We start from the raw sequence: 14,411 nt of genomic DNA, 5'->3' as shown, positions 1-14,411 counted from the left end.
CTGTAGTCTGAATATTTGTATTCCCCTCCCGAATTAGGTTGAAATCCTAACCCCAAAAGTAACAGTACTAGTAAATGGGGCACTAGGGGGTTAAGTCGTGAAGGTGGAGCTCTCGTGAATGGGTTTAGTGTTCTTATAAAAGAGACTCCACAGGGCTGCCTGGGTGGCACACTCGGTTAATTGTCCAACTCCTGATTTTGGCTCAGGTCGTGATCTCAGGGCCCTGGGATAGAGCCCCATGTTGGGCTCCATGCTCAGGAGAGAGTCTGCTTAGGCTTCTCTCTCTCCCGGTCCTTTTGCCCCTCCTGCTCTTGGCTCACTTTCTCTCTAAAATAAGTAAAATTAATTAAAAAAGAAATGAGAGAGACCCCACAGAATTCCCTGTTCCTTCCAGCAGGTGAGGACAAAGCAAGAAGTCTGAGACCTGGAGGAAGGAGAACCTCACTCGACTATGCCAGAACTCTGATCTTGCACTTCAGCTTCCAGAACTGTGAGCAATAAATGTTTCTAAGCCACCCAGTTGGTGGCATTTTGTTAGAGCAGCCCAAATGGACTAAGATAGAGGCCTTACTCTCCTTACAGCATATGGCATGCCTTAGCTCTTTCAACAATCATTTAGCATGTTCATCAATTAATAAGAGTATTTAATTTTAGGTAGAGTTTAAATCTCATGTAATCAGCTGTGTTGATTTTATGTTCTTGACAGTACCAGAGCATTACTGCTTTCTTCCAGAGCCTGAAGATGTAAAAATGAAGATGATTAATTTGGCTCTTCCAACAAAGTATTCAAACTGGGTCACCCAAATCTGGTCTACCACCTATTTTTGTGTGGCTTGTAAACTAAGAATGATCTTTGTTAGTTTAAAAAAAGGGCGGGGGGATATTTTGTGACATGAAAATTAGTTGAAATTCACTTTTCATTGTTCAGATATGAAGTTTTATTTAAACATAGCAACACCTAATTGTTTACTTAGGTCTATGGCTATTTTCACTCAGTAACAGAGAACTTCAGGAGTTGCCACAGAGACCATGTGGCCAGCAAAGCCTAAAATATTTACTACATGGTCTTGACAGAGCCTATTGATCACTGCTTTAGAGTACAGAAACAACTACCAATAGCAAGAATCAATGCTGAAACAGAAATCAATGCTGAAACCTTCATTATTAATTAACTTATTTTTTAAATTCATCAGTTATCCTCCAAACATTGATATAAATTTAGCTTGTGTCTGGCCAATGAAGTCTGGTTTCTGTGGTTATACATCAACAATACTTCTGAATGGCTCTTACTGGACCAGTAAGCATAAACGCAAATAAATATTAAAGTCCACATCTTAGAATCAGATAATGGCAAGTGAGTTTTAAGTACTGGATTAAGTTTCTTTCCTCCTTTTCAAATTATTTTAAAGGCGTTCTTTCAACTTTTTTTTTTTTACACCAATGTATGATTCAGAAAAACAAAATGCAAACACCAGTTTAGATTTTCCAGAAAAATCAATAGTAAATTGCCACTTTACTGTGATGATTTTCTCATTAGTCATCTCTAATGAGATGACCACCCTTTGTCTACCCAAGGAAAGGAGAAAAAGAGAATGGGAGGGAATACAAGTGACCACAGATAGCATTTCCTTATTTTGGACTTCTGTGTGGCTCTCAAGGAACATGCTACCATCACAGTGACAATTTTCACAATTATCCTCAAGAATATGTTATCTGCCTGAAAACCAATAGATGGACAGAAATGGGAGCCCACAGTCTGAGAAAAAGAAAGCTGGGGAGCCAAGATACTAACCAGTGTGTGTTTTCCTTTCTTTAAAGACTTTATTTATTTATTCATGGAGAGACAGAAAGAGAGGCAGAGACAGGCAGAGGGAGGAGAAGCAGGCTCCTTGCAAGGAGCCTGATGTGGGACTCAATCCCTGGAATCTGGAATCATGCCCTGAGCCAAAGGCTGATGCTCAACCACTGAGCCACAGGCATCCCTGTGTGTTTTCCCTAGTCTTTGAATAGCTTGGGGTATTCCTTCTATCCTCTTAATAAAACATCCCCATTCCTTAACTTATATATGTTTTTTAATATCAAAGTTTACATTAAAAACTCACATAAAAATCCCCTAATTAACTCTTCAACATATATTTTAAAATAAGATACAAAAGCCACTGGTTACAGCCACTGTATTTTCTTCTGAGGAAGTCGGCAGTGTTCAGAGAACAGTAGGGAAGACAGTGCCTGTTCTATAGAAGGCTGCTGCAGAGCAGGAAGGGACGGAGGGACACACGCTGACAGGTGGGGCTGCTGGGCTCCTGCCCAATGGCCAGGGCTGAGACTCAAAGATTACAGGCTCTATGCAGGCACAGCAGGGAGAATGGGACAGCCTTGTCATAAGAACCTTTGTCTTGAAGGCTTTGGCTACTTCTACTCATTTGCAATCCACTCTAACAGGGTATATTCCTTTCTAGCTTTGGCTTGTGATTTATTTTTAACTTGGAGTTTTATTGGTTTTATTTTAAATTTAGATAATTAAGACAAACCCTGATGAGTCAAGATACCTGGTGGGAGCTTAATGCCTGCAAGCCTGGACTTTGATACAGTGCTATGTGATGTCGGGCTTCTTCCCAACAGAGAGCTATAGAGTGAACGATCAAATGTCTGAGAAACTTGTAATTCGACATCCTCATATTTAAGCTTTGTTTGGGGAATTGTCTATTTTTTAGCTGACCTGGGTTTGTTTTATAAACCAGAGGCAGGGGACTGATCTCTGTGTACAGCAGAAGAGGTTTAACATTATAGTTTTCCTTTTTCAATCACATTCTACGGCTGTGTGTTTGGAACTGGGTTTATGTTAATATTTATGCAGTTCCTCTAATGTCTTTTGTGTGTCTGAAACATCAGGAACAGACTGATAACTTAAAAAGATATTTGCCTTGCTGCCCAAGGCAGCTGGCCTCCTTCTAATAGGAACTGCTATGGCAATGCCAAATGACTCCTGAAACATTCTCTTTGCTCTAAGCCACACTACTATAAGATGGATGCTCAAAACTTCCTTGCCAGAACCTACTTCTAATTTGCAGTTAGATGTAAAGCATAGTATATCTTGCACTATGTGCATCCCGTTTTGCTGTGTGTCCTCAATACTCAGCAAAGATCTTATGTGAAGCAAAATGGGTATGAGTTTTGCAGTCCCTAGTGGTATACTGGTTGCATGCCAGCACTGAAAACATGTTTAATTCAATTTCTTAAGTCCCTACATAAATTGGAAAGAATTTACAAATATTTTTCCAAGATCGACAGGACTCAAGGTTTGCTCCTAAATGAAAGATCAGATGATAGATATCTTTACATTTAATGGAACTCCTACCATGTACAATCATCCAAGATGAATTCAGGGAGCTCTGACAATGTCTCGCCTTTGAAGGGAAAAGAAGTGGGCAAGAAACTTTCTGGAGGACCTGCTTGGTTTTTTGATGAAATCTTAGCTTCATCACATAACAAAGACTGCAGGGCTAAAGTCCTAACGGACCTCCTGCCAGCTAATATCACTAACGTAGATGATTTATTAAAGAAAGGGAGGATAAATATTATACCCTTCCATAAAACTCCTCTGAGATGATGCCTCTTCATTCAATAAGAATCAAATACCAACCAGTGGTGACCATTTTAATAATGAAATCATCCTTTTTAATTGAACACTACCACTGAGGACATCTTTCCATCCAAACAACCCTTCTTAATGGTGAGGATATGTGAATCTAGGGATGCCCGTAATGCCTTCTTCCTTTTGCACGTCTACCAGATGCCTGCCATTTGCTAAATGCCAGAGAACAATAGCTCTCCCTTTCTTTCTTTCTTTAATGCTGTAGCTAAAAAGAAAAAAAAAAAAAGACTGTTTACTTACATGGCTAATTAACCAAAAATAAAGGTGGTTATTTCCACATAACTGAGAACAAATGTGATGGCTTGTGATGTATGAAGATTTCAAGGAAAAAGCAAACCAAAAAAACAGGAATAATGTGATGCAGAAGGTAAAGTGCTATCCTGGCCCAAACCAAGATTTTTATTCTGCTTTTTTATGAAACTGTATCCAAAGGGAAATGAAAAGTGCACAGTCTCTTCTCAACCTATTCCTTCCCTCTGTTCCTGAGTATTGAGACAATTATTGCTATTGGCAAGAAAACTGCAAGAAAATTCTACAGACAATGGGTGTTTTCCCTACTATGTTTTGGATAAGATTGGAGAGGATTATTTTGACTTTTTATTTCTTTTGAATTTCAACTAAAGAACTTGCAATCTGACACAGGCTTGGAGATGAAATTTAATAAATAATATTAAACTATAAACTAGCCTGAAATGGACCTAGTTCAAGTTGTTAAGGATTCAATTATTGGTTAAATTAGAAGAACACACCAAAACATCTATTTATGCAACAGAAAAGTGACACATAGAGGGATTTCTAAGTTACATTACTTGAAAGATTTTCCAAGTGTTCTTCTAGGAAATTGGTTGGAAACTATAAGTCAACATTCACTATCAGTCAGGTTGGTATTAACTTCATGATTTTTACCCAAATGTACCACTGTCACCATTTAGATACAATATATTTATTATTAGAAACTTCTAGAGGCCAGAAATAAAAGCCAGTACCAACTATAGTAAGGGGAAGATAACCAAAAATAGCATATTTCTATTCTTTAAAAATTATTATTAAATTCAAACTGGATACTTTGCCTGAAGGCTGAAACTGACAACTGCCCTTATTTTGTTAAAAATGCATGTAAGCATTACAAGATGTGTTGGAGGTATCACAGCACCAAACTAAGCCTTTGTAGAAAGATTGAAGGAAAACTGCAAGATTAATAAATTTCATTATATAATTCACTGTTATTTAATGCCATGACTGTATACCATGTAAAATCATTTCAAACAGTGTAGTATGGTCCCAAAACCACGCTGAGGGAAACAACGGGTTCTTCAAAATGATAAAGGTATGCATTCAGGTCATTCTCAGCATGGGTCTTGCCTTAAAAAGTACAAGACCCCAACATTCATACAAGGTATTCACAGCTTTTTCTTCCAAAAATGACAACTCACAAGGGAAAGGGAAAGAGAAATGAGTCATCATCTCAAACCAGAGCAACATAAGAAATGATATTTTCCATATTTTATCCAAATTGTTACTTAAACAAATGAGACTGGTGTAGGCACACAGAGAGGAATGATGAGTATCAGGGAAGGTAAAGAAGTGGTTGGACACTTATTTTATATTCTTAACAGAAATCAATGAAAATAATGAAATCAATGAAATCAATGAAAATCAATGAAAATAATGAAAGCCTTTTGGAAGTCTCACTGTGGAGAATGTGAATTTCAATTAGGAATGAGAAACTTATTCCCACAGTCCAACAGGCAATATTTGATAGGCTTTTTCTGCCTGTAACCATGTTACCCCTGTTCAAACCAAACAAACTCCTCTATCAACTTTAGGACAGCATGTAGCACTTACTGGTAGTGAACCCAGGATGGCCCAAGAGTTTTTTTGAATTGAGCGAGTCCTACAATATCAATATAAATGAGCTCAACGATCCTGTCTCCTACAGTTGGGCAGCCAGATCGGTTTCCTACAACCTTCTTCATTATCCTAGAAAAAGAGCAGAAGAGAGGCAAAAAAGAAAAAAAATTATTTCAAGATCCTACACTTAACAACATCAATAGGAAAATAAACATCCCAATGGTGTTGTCGGGGAGGATGGCACAGTCTGTCCCAATCTGCTGCCTATCTGAATCCTGCCCACCCATCAATGCCTATTCAGAGCCTTGATTCTGATTCTGGCAAAAGTAAACGGTGGTGTGGGCAGGCATGTGCACGCATGCACTTATGCATGCGTGTGCGCATGCACACACACACACTTTGAAACCAAGGAAGAGCCGGGTCTTAATCAGTCTCTATTATCTAGCTCCATGAGCAGCCGTGAGATCTCAGATAAGTCACTAACTTCTCCAGTCTCTCCTCATGAGAAACAAAACAATGACCTACCCACAAAACAAGATTTAGGTCAGAAAAGACGGATTGCAACTTGTCGGGGATTCTTCAGGTGCTTAAATGAGGTATTAAAAAGAAAAGTGCATGGGATCCCTGGGTGGTGCAGCGGTTCGGCGCCTGCCTTTGGCCCAGGGCGCGATCCTGGAGACCCTGGATCAAATCCCACATCAGGCTCCCAGTGCATGGAGCCTGCTTCTCCCTCTGCCTGTGTCTCTGCCTCTCTCTCTCTCTCTCTGTGACTATCATAAATAAAAATAAAAAAAATTTAAAAAAAAATAAAAATAAAAAAAAAATAAAAAGAAAAGTGCCTAATGTATACTAGATACTCAGCTATTGCTTTTTGCCACAGAACCTGTTCTCATTACTGCAGCCCCTCCTGACCTCTTCAATGTCTTTAATTTCTAGACACTACAGCATAAACTTTTATATTGTCTTGTACTGTTTCCTAATCTTTTCTGTCAAACGTTTCCTTCTGACTAGACTGCATTACGTAACTGGCACTGAGCTAGTTTTTCATTACCCTTCCTTCGAGCCACCCATCTCTTCAACCCATCCATACAAACCCACGCTTGCACTCAGACAGCATCGACATATTTGATTTTATGCCAACTTTGGGTGCAGGAGTAAAATGTGCTCACCAAACCACACCTCTACTCACCCAGAAATCAGTCATCATTGATGCCTTTTACCCCTGCCCATGTCCCATAACCATCCTTTACCGAATTCTGGCCATCAACTTCAAAGAATGAATCATAAAAGCAGGACTCTGCTCTGTAGCTCCATCCTGCCACGGCTTCAGGTATCCTTCTCCTCTCATTGGGCCTTCTGAAAATATCAGGTTCTGGATAACCAATTTCTCTCTGGGAACTTGAAAATATTTCTACACAGGGCCAGATAGTAAATACTTTCCTCTTTGTAGACCATACATCCTCTCTCTCAACCATGCCGCTCTGCCCTTGTAGAGCAAAAGCAGTCACAGGCAATAGATCCACAATAGGTGTGGCTGTGTTCCCATGGAAGTTTACTGACAAAAACACACAGAAGACTGCACCTGGCCCACTGTGCCAGTGTATGTGGACTCCTACTCTACCCTGTCTTCAGCGGTTCCCAAGCCTGACTGCACACTGGAATGAACTAGAGGCATGGAGATACTCGTGCCTGGGTCCCATCCCCAAAAGTTGTGATTTAATTAGTCTGGGATATGTTCTGGGCATTGGCAGTCCACAAAGATCCCCAGGTGATTCTAATGTTCAGGCCTGTTCAGAAACCACTGCTTTTTGTTGCTTGCATGATTATCTTCCTAAATAAACACATCTTGTTCTGTTACCAGTGCTTAAAGAACCCTACAGACTTCTTGACCAAGGAATTAAGTCTCTCCCTGGTAGAGCCTTAATAGGCCTCTTCTGATCTCCCTAGGGAACACTTATCCCTAGAGTTCCCACAGTTTTCCATTTATTCACCCACTCACTCATTCCTTAACTCATCCCTTCATTTGTTTGCTCAAGTTAACTAGTTATAAGCACACACTGGGTGCTAGGCACTATTCGAGGTGCCACGTAAACCGTGGGGGAACAATATTCACTGTTTCTGTACTCCCTTGGCTTACATTCTAGCATCCATGCCTCAATTAGTACTAATCACATTGCAATTAGTGTAATTATTATGCAATGTATTAGCTGTAATTACCAAAAGATTGACATTTCCTTGAACACATGCTGGTCATCTGTATATCTCACACCAAGAACTGGTACACAGAGAGCACTGAAGGAATGACTGCTGAACGTATGAATGCCTCTACCTCACATGCCGTGCACATAATGTGTTTTAAAGCAAGCAGGCGGCAGCATGCTGAAGGGACAAGGGTGGTATTTAGGGGGTCAGAAGGCAAAAGGAGCAGTGCAGTACAGTGGTCAAGAGTATAGACTTTGAAATCAGATAGACATAGAATTCAAATCCTGGCTCTCTCACGTGTTCTCCATGTATTCTTAAACAACTCTGTTTCCTCATCTTTAAAAGGCAGAGAGCAATAGCACTTACTTCCAACTTTGTGTAAATAGTATATAAAACGCTTAGTATCTGATGCACAGTAGGTGCTCAGCAAACTTAGCTATTAAGGGTCATCAATACTATGGTCATCTTAGCCACTGACACTACTGTTGTAACTGATGCTTTTATCACAGTTTTAGCACATAGCATCTTTAAAAATGACATTTGATAATACTGCTTTCATCTCAACATTGCCACTAATCAAGTGTGTAAACCTTGGCCCTAACACAAGTGACCTCTCTGGGCATCAATGTCTCATACAATAATATAGGAGCAGGGTGGGACATATTTTAACACCCATCTCTAGAATGTTCACTCAAGATACTTCTTCTGGAACATCTGACATACTGCAACATGATAACTTGGCTGCTGGGTAGAAAGTCTCCATGGGCAGTTAACCAAAAGGAGTGAAGGGGTGCTAAGCATTCCTGCCTAGTCAGCTGTGTCAACCTATAAGAGATTAAGAGAGAGAGCTAGAGCCAGAAGCAGACTGCAGGGAAACAGAAAAGCCAGGTAGAGTTAACAGACTCAGAGTGGAAAGTTGGCTTTATTGAAAGAGGATTGGATCAGGGCTTTCAAGAAACTCATTCTATCCAAATTAAATTATAAACAGGAACCTTCCCTGTTTAAGATTTGGAAAGCTTGAAGTTGAGTAGGGAATGGTATGAATTTCAGCAAGAGACAGGGAATTAGGAAAGTCAATAATGTTTTGTGCTGCACATGTTGGAAGCACCTGTAATAGCAAAGAATAAGCTCCTTACTTTGAATTTTCTGGCATTCATTTACGAAGCCTCTGGAGCCTGCAGCTACAATGAAAACATATTATCCTTTTCACAGTGTATGTATTTAGCTCCTGAAAATAATCTTCTTATCTCCTGTTTAGTGAATTATCACTTTCATTTTCCTCCACAAGAAATTACACACTAATAGAGGGCTTTAAGAGTTTACAATTTCTTTTTTGTATTCTGATTTTAAAATTGAAAAGTAATCTCCTTACTCCTTGAGCTCAGCCAGTGAAGCTGAAATCCTAATGTCATGGCCCAGTAAGTACAGAGATGTAATTAAATCACTCCACTGAACTAATTCACCAAGAGGGCCACCACTGAAAGCTGTCTCTGCTATCTTAAATCCAGATTCCTTAGTCAGGAGTCCCAGGTGAACGAGGACCTGAAAAAAAAAAAACAAAAACAAAGGAGAGGCATATATTGATTCCCACTGAACCAAGTACAAACTCCATAGTAACACATCAAAAGCAATCAACCAGTTCTAAAGTGATGTTTATTTTCTAATGAAACCTCGACATGGCATAAGATTTTTCTAGAAGGTACAAAGAAATGAAAGAAAATAAAGTCACTACTGTCCCTTTTATGGCTATGAACATGACATGTGGACAATCTGTTTTTAAAAAGCAGGATATAATTGGGAAATCAGAATTCAAGGAGGGTAAGCCAGTGCAATAAAGTATCATTTAACGATATTGGGTTTTTTTTTCCCCACCACTGTTAAGGTTTGAACATAAAAAAATTTCAAACATATCTGAAATCAGACATAATAATGCAGTCGATTCCCATGTGCTCATCACAGAAATTTCACAATTAGCAGCTCAGGGTAAATCTTAACGTACACACTCATTTTCTCCCAACCTCCCTGCCCAGCTTATGTTGAAGCAAATCCAGGAGATCATATCCTTTCATCTGCAAATACCTGAGTGTGTATCTCTAAAAGAAACAAAACTTTCAGTTAAAAAACATAACCATGACATCGCTATCACCCCTAAAATAGCTATTAATTCCTTCATATCATTTAATATCTAGTTAATGTTTATACATCCTCAATTGTTCCTTTTTTGAAGTGCACTTGTTTAAGCCAGAAGTCAAATAAAGTGCTTTAACTAGAATCATCTCATTTATTCCTTAGCCTCCTTTACCCCCATCCTTTGGCGGTGGGGAGAGTTTTAATTTATTTGTCAAAGAGACTGGTTGTAGTTCTGGTAGAGTCTCTCGCACTTTGCAGTTTGTTCATTACATAACACGTTCTTCTGTCCCTCGTATTTACAATAAACTAGTCATTAGATCTGCAGGCATGATCAAATTCATATTTGATGTTTTTGGCAACGCTAATTCATAGGTAGTACTGTGTGTACTTCCACTAGGGGAAACAACATCTGGGGTCTCTGGTGATGTCTGCAGCTCGTGATGATCACTAACTGGATGCATTCACCCACTAGGGGTTGCAAAATGGTGATATTCTATTATTCCTTCTGCATTTATTGGCTGGAATGCTTCTATGAAGAGAAACAACTCCTCCCGCCTCCCATCAACTTTTTGGCTCTGCTGAAGTACAGTTTACATAGAAAAAGTCTGGTAAATATTTGACTCTTGCCCTTTATTTATCAATTTTCAAAATAAGAAATGTGTTCTTTTAGCATACTCTAATGACCATCAACAGGCTTTTTACAGGTATCATTATAAAATCATGGGTAGAAGTATATTAGATGTGCTTCAATAAACTGCAGTTATTATCCTTATGGATTATCAAACTGTCCCATCTTGCCAATGGGAGGCTGTTCAAGTTGGCTTCAAAATTCTTCTGACACAGTTCTAGTAGCCCTTGAGAGTTTCTTTGCTCTCTGCTGTGACAGGTGTTCCCAGGTCTTCATGTACAGGTTCTGTCTCAGACCTTAACCAATGATTTTTCCAACAACCTCTTACACCATTTAGTGGAAATGGCATCTCAAGATCAAGGTCTGATGCTGAGGGGACACTTTAGTTAGTCACTTCCTGTAGCCCTGAAATTTTCAATGGAAAATTTCAATGGTAGCTGGAAATTTCTCTCTTCTCCAGGAAAAAACAAATCATAAATTCACAGTGGTCTTTCCCATTCAAACTCAGGATTACAATAGCTTTGCATAACATTATCCATCTTACATATGTTATTTGCCTATCCCACATGGAAAAAAATCCCACTTCTCAAGGATACTAACATAGTACTTTACTTTATTCCAATATACAAAAGGGATTTGGAATGAGAATATCCACCTACTATGTGTAAACTTAGTAAAACTCTGTAAAACTTAGATATTTTGCAGGGTTTTTGTCCTTTGTAATATATCATCCAAAATGCTGAGCTGTCCTCAGCATCTTAAAAGCCATCTACGAAAAGCCCACAGCAAATATCATTCTCAATGGGGAAACACTGGGAGCCTTTCACCTAAGATCAGGAACATTAACAGTGATGTCCACTCTCACCACTGCTATTCAACATAGAAATCAGACAACAAAAAGAAATAAAAGGCATTCAAATTGACAAAGAAGAAGTCAAATTCTCTCTCTTTTCGCAGATGACACGATACTCTACATAGAAAACCCAAAAGACTCCACCCCAAACATTGCTAGAATTCATACAGCAATTCGGCAGTGTGACAGGATACAAAATCAATGCCCAGAAATCAGTGGCATTTCTATACACTAACAATGAGACTGAAGAAAGAGAAATTAAGGAGTCAATCCCATTTACCATTGCACCCAAATGCATAAGATACCTAGGTATAAACCTAACCAAAGAGGTAAAGGATCTATACCCTAAAAACTATAGAACACTTCTGAAAGAAATTGAGGAAGACACAAAGAGATGGAAAATATTCCATGCTCATGGATTGGAAGAATAAATATTGTGAAATGTTAATGCTACCCAGAGCAAATAACACATTCAATGCAATCCCTATCAAAATACCATGGACTTTCTTCAGAATTGGAACAAATAGTCTTAAGATTTGTGTGGCATCAGAAAAGACCCCGAATAGCTAGGGGAATATTGAAAAAGAAAACCAGAGTCAGGAGCATCACAATGCCAGATTTCAGGTTGTACTACAAAGCTGTGGTCATCAAGACAGGGTGGTACTGGCACAAAAATGGACACACAGATCAATGGAACAGAATAGAGAACCCAGAAGTGGACCCTCAACTTTATGGTCAACTAATATTCGACCAAGGAGGAAAGACTATCCACTGAAAAAAGACAGTCTCTTCAATAAATGGTGCTGGGAAAATTGGACATACATGCAGAAGAATGAAACTAGACCACTCTTTTGTACCATACACAAAGATAAACTCAAAATGGATGAAAGATCTAAATGTGAGACAAGATTCCATCAAAATCCTAGAGGAGAACACAGGCAACACCCTTTTTGAACTTGGCCACAGTAACTTCTTGCAAGATACATCCATGAAGGCAAGAGAAACAAAAGCAAAAATGAACTATTGGGACTTCGTCAAGATAAGAAGCTTTTGCACAGCAAAGGATACAGTCAACAAAACTCAAAGACAACCTACAGAATGGGAGAAGATATTTGCAAATGACATATCAGATAAAGGGCTAGTATCCAAGATCTATAAAGAACTTTTTAAACTCAACAGCAAAGAAACAAACAATCCAATCATGAAATGGCCAAAAGACATGAACAGAAATCTCACAGAGGAAGACATAGACATGGCCAACAAGCACATGAGGAAATGCTCCGCATCACTGGCCATCAGGGAAATACAAATCAAAACCACAATGAGATACCACCTCACACCAGTGAGAATGGTGAACATTAACAAGACAGGAAACCACAAATGTTGGAGAGGGTGTGGATAAAGGGGAACCCTCTTGCACTGTTGGTGGGAATATGAACTGGTGCAGCCTCTCTGGAAAACTGTGTGGAGGTTCCTCAAAGAGTTAAAAATAGACCTGCCCTACGACCCAGCAATTGCACTGCTGGGGATTTACCCCAAAGATTCAGATGCAGTGAAATTTTGGGACACCTGCACCTCGAGGTTTCTAGCAGCAATGTCCACAATAGCCAAACTGTGGAAGGAGCCTCGGTGTCCATCGAAAGATGAATGGATAAAGAAGATGTGGTCTATGAATACAATGGAATATTACTCAGCCATTAGGAAGGATGAATATCCACCAACGTGGATGGACCTGGAGGGTGTTATGCTGAGTGAAGTAAGTCAATTGGAGGAAGACAAACATTATATGGTCTCATTCATTCGGGGAATATAAAAAATAGTGAAAGGAATTAAAGGGGAAAGGAGAGAAAATGAGTGGGAAATATCAGAAAAGGGGACAGAACATGAGAGACACCTAACTTTGGGAAATGAACAAGTGGTAGTGGAAGGAGAGGCGGGCAGGGAGATTGGGTGACTGGATGACGGGCACTGAGGGGGGCACTGGACAGGATGAGCACTGAGTGTTATATGTTGGCAAATCGAACCCCAATAAAAATATACAAAGGAGAAAATATTAAAAAAAAACCCCAAAATGCTGAGTTGACTGTGTTCTAGTCTCTAAGAACTGTTCCTTTTTGGGTGTTTACTGTAAAACTATGTAGTCAGCTCTTGTTTTATTTTCCTTATAATTTTTAGATACCTTTTTTTTGTAATTCAATTTTGCTTTACAGTATGTCAAGTGATTCTAGTATCAAATCTACCAGAAAGATATATTTAGAGAAGTCTAGTTTCTATACCTGTTGGCTCCACGCTATTCCCTCTTTCCCTGTATTTGTCTCTTTTCACTGTGGTATAATAGATGTTAATATAAAATTTAATATTTTAACCGTTTAAGTGGACAGTAGCCTTAAGTACACCCACAATGTTATACAACCAAGCACCACTATCCATCTCTTTTATTTTTAATTTCATGGTTTATTCTATTTTTAAAAATATGAACAAGCATAAATGTGTGTTATATATACAGGTGTGTAGATGTACAAATCTTTATGTACACACGTATAGATACATAAAGTCCTCTCCTCCTTTTAAAAATAACGTTCACTGTTCCCCATCAACTATTTATTGAGCTAACAATATATCCTAGAGATTACTGCATAGGAATATGTAGAAATACTCAATTTCTTTTTACAGCCCACCTAGATTTCTGACCTCGTACCCTTCTACAGAGGACTATCTGGTGCATGAACATTTGGACCTGCCATCTCATAAAATCAACAGATTTAAGCAAAATGGAACCACTAAACCATGACTTGAGGTTTTTCAAGCTCATCATCTCTATTTCCCTTTTTTGAGGATATCAAATTACTCAAATCAGGAATAACAAAGTCATTTTTAATTAATTTTTAGATGTGGGTATTAAGATCGCTTAATTTGCTCTGTCGTTTGTCCTCCAAACAGTTAATCAAAAGCCAAGGCTATTTAACCTGCAACTATAGGGTATAAAATCTTTCACGCTCAGGGTTATTTCTAGGGATTTTCTAAGCCAATCCTCATGAACTTCAAATAAATTGGCTCCAGTTTAGTTGACAATCTCTCTCCCTCAGGATCAG

At 38.9% G+C, this 14,411-nt stretch overlaps 1 protein-coding gene across 5 annotated transcripts in view; it reads right to left on the bottom strand.

The window, feature by feature from the left end:
• Nucleotides 1-14,411, bottom strand: part of MGAT5 (alpha-1,6-mannosylglycoprotein 6-beta-N-acetylglucosaminyltransferase) — a 286,577-nt gene that overhangs the window by 107,709 nt on the left and 164,457 nt on the right. For all 5 annotated transcript variants that reach the window (XM_041739318.1, XM_041739321.1, XM_041739319.1 and 2 more), the window contains 2 exons: nt 9,081-9,250; nt 5,501-5,635 (listed from right to left, as the gene is read on the bottom strand). In XM_041739318.1, the coding sequence (XP_041595252.1) occupies nt 5,501-5,635; nt 9,081-9,250 (305 nt within the window). The remainder of the gene's footprint in view (nt 1-5,500; nt 5,636-9,080; nt 9,251-14,411) is intronic.

The sequence above is a fragment of the Vulpes lagopus genome, chromosome 24, assembly GCF_018345385.1.
Source record: "Vulpes lagopus strain Blue_001 chromosome 24, ASM1834538v1, whole genome shotgun sequence".
Taxonomy (NCBI): Eukaryota; Metazoa; Chordata; class Mammalia; order Carnivora; family Canidae; genus Vulpes; species Vulpes lagopus.
Note: the sequence above shows the minus strand (reverse complement) of the source record. Positions and strands in the feature narration are given on the sequence as shown.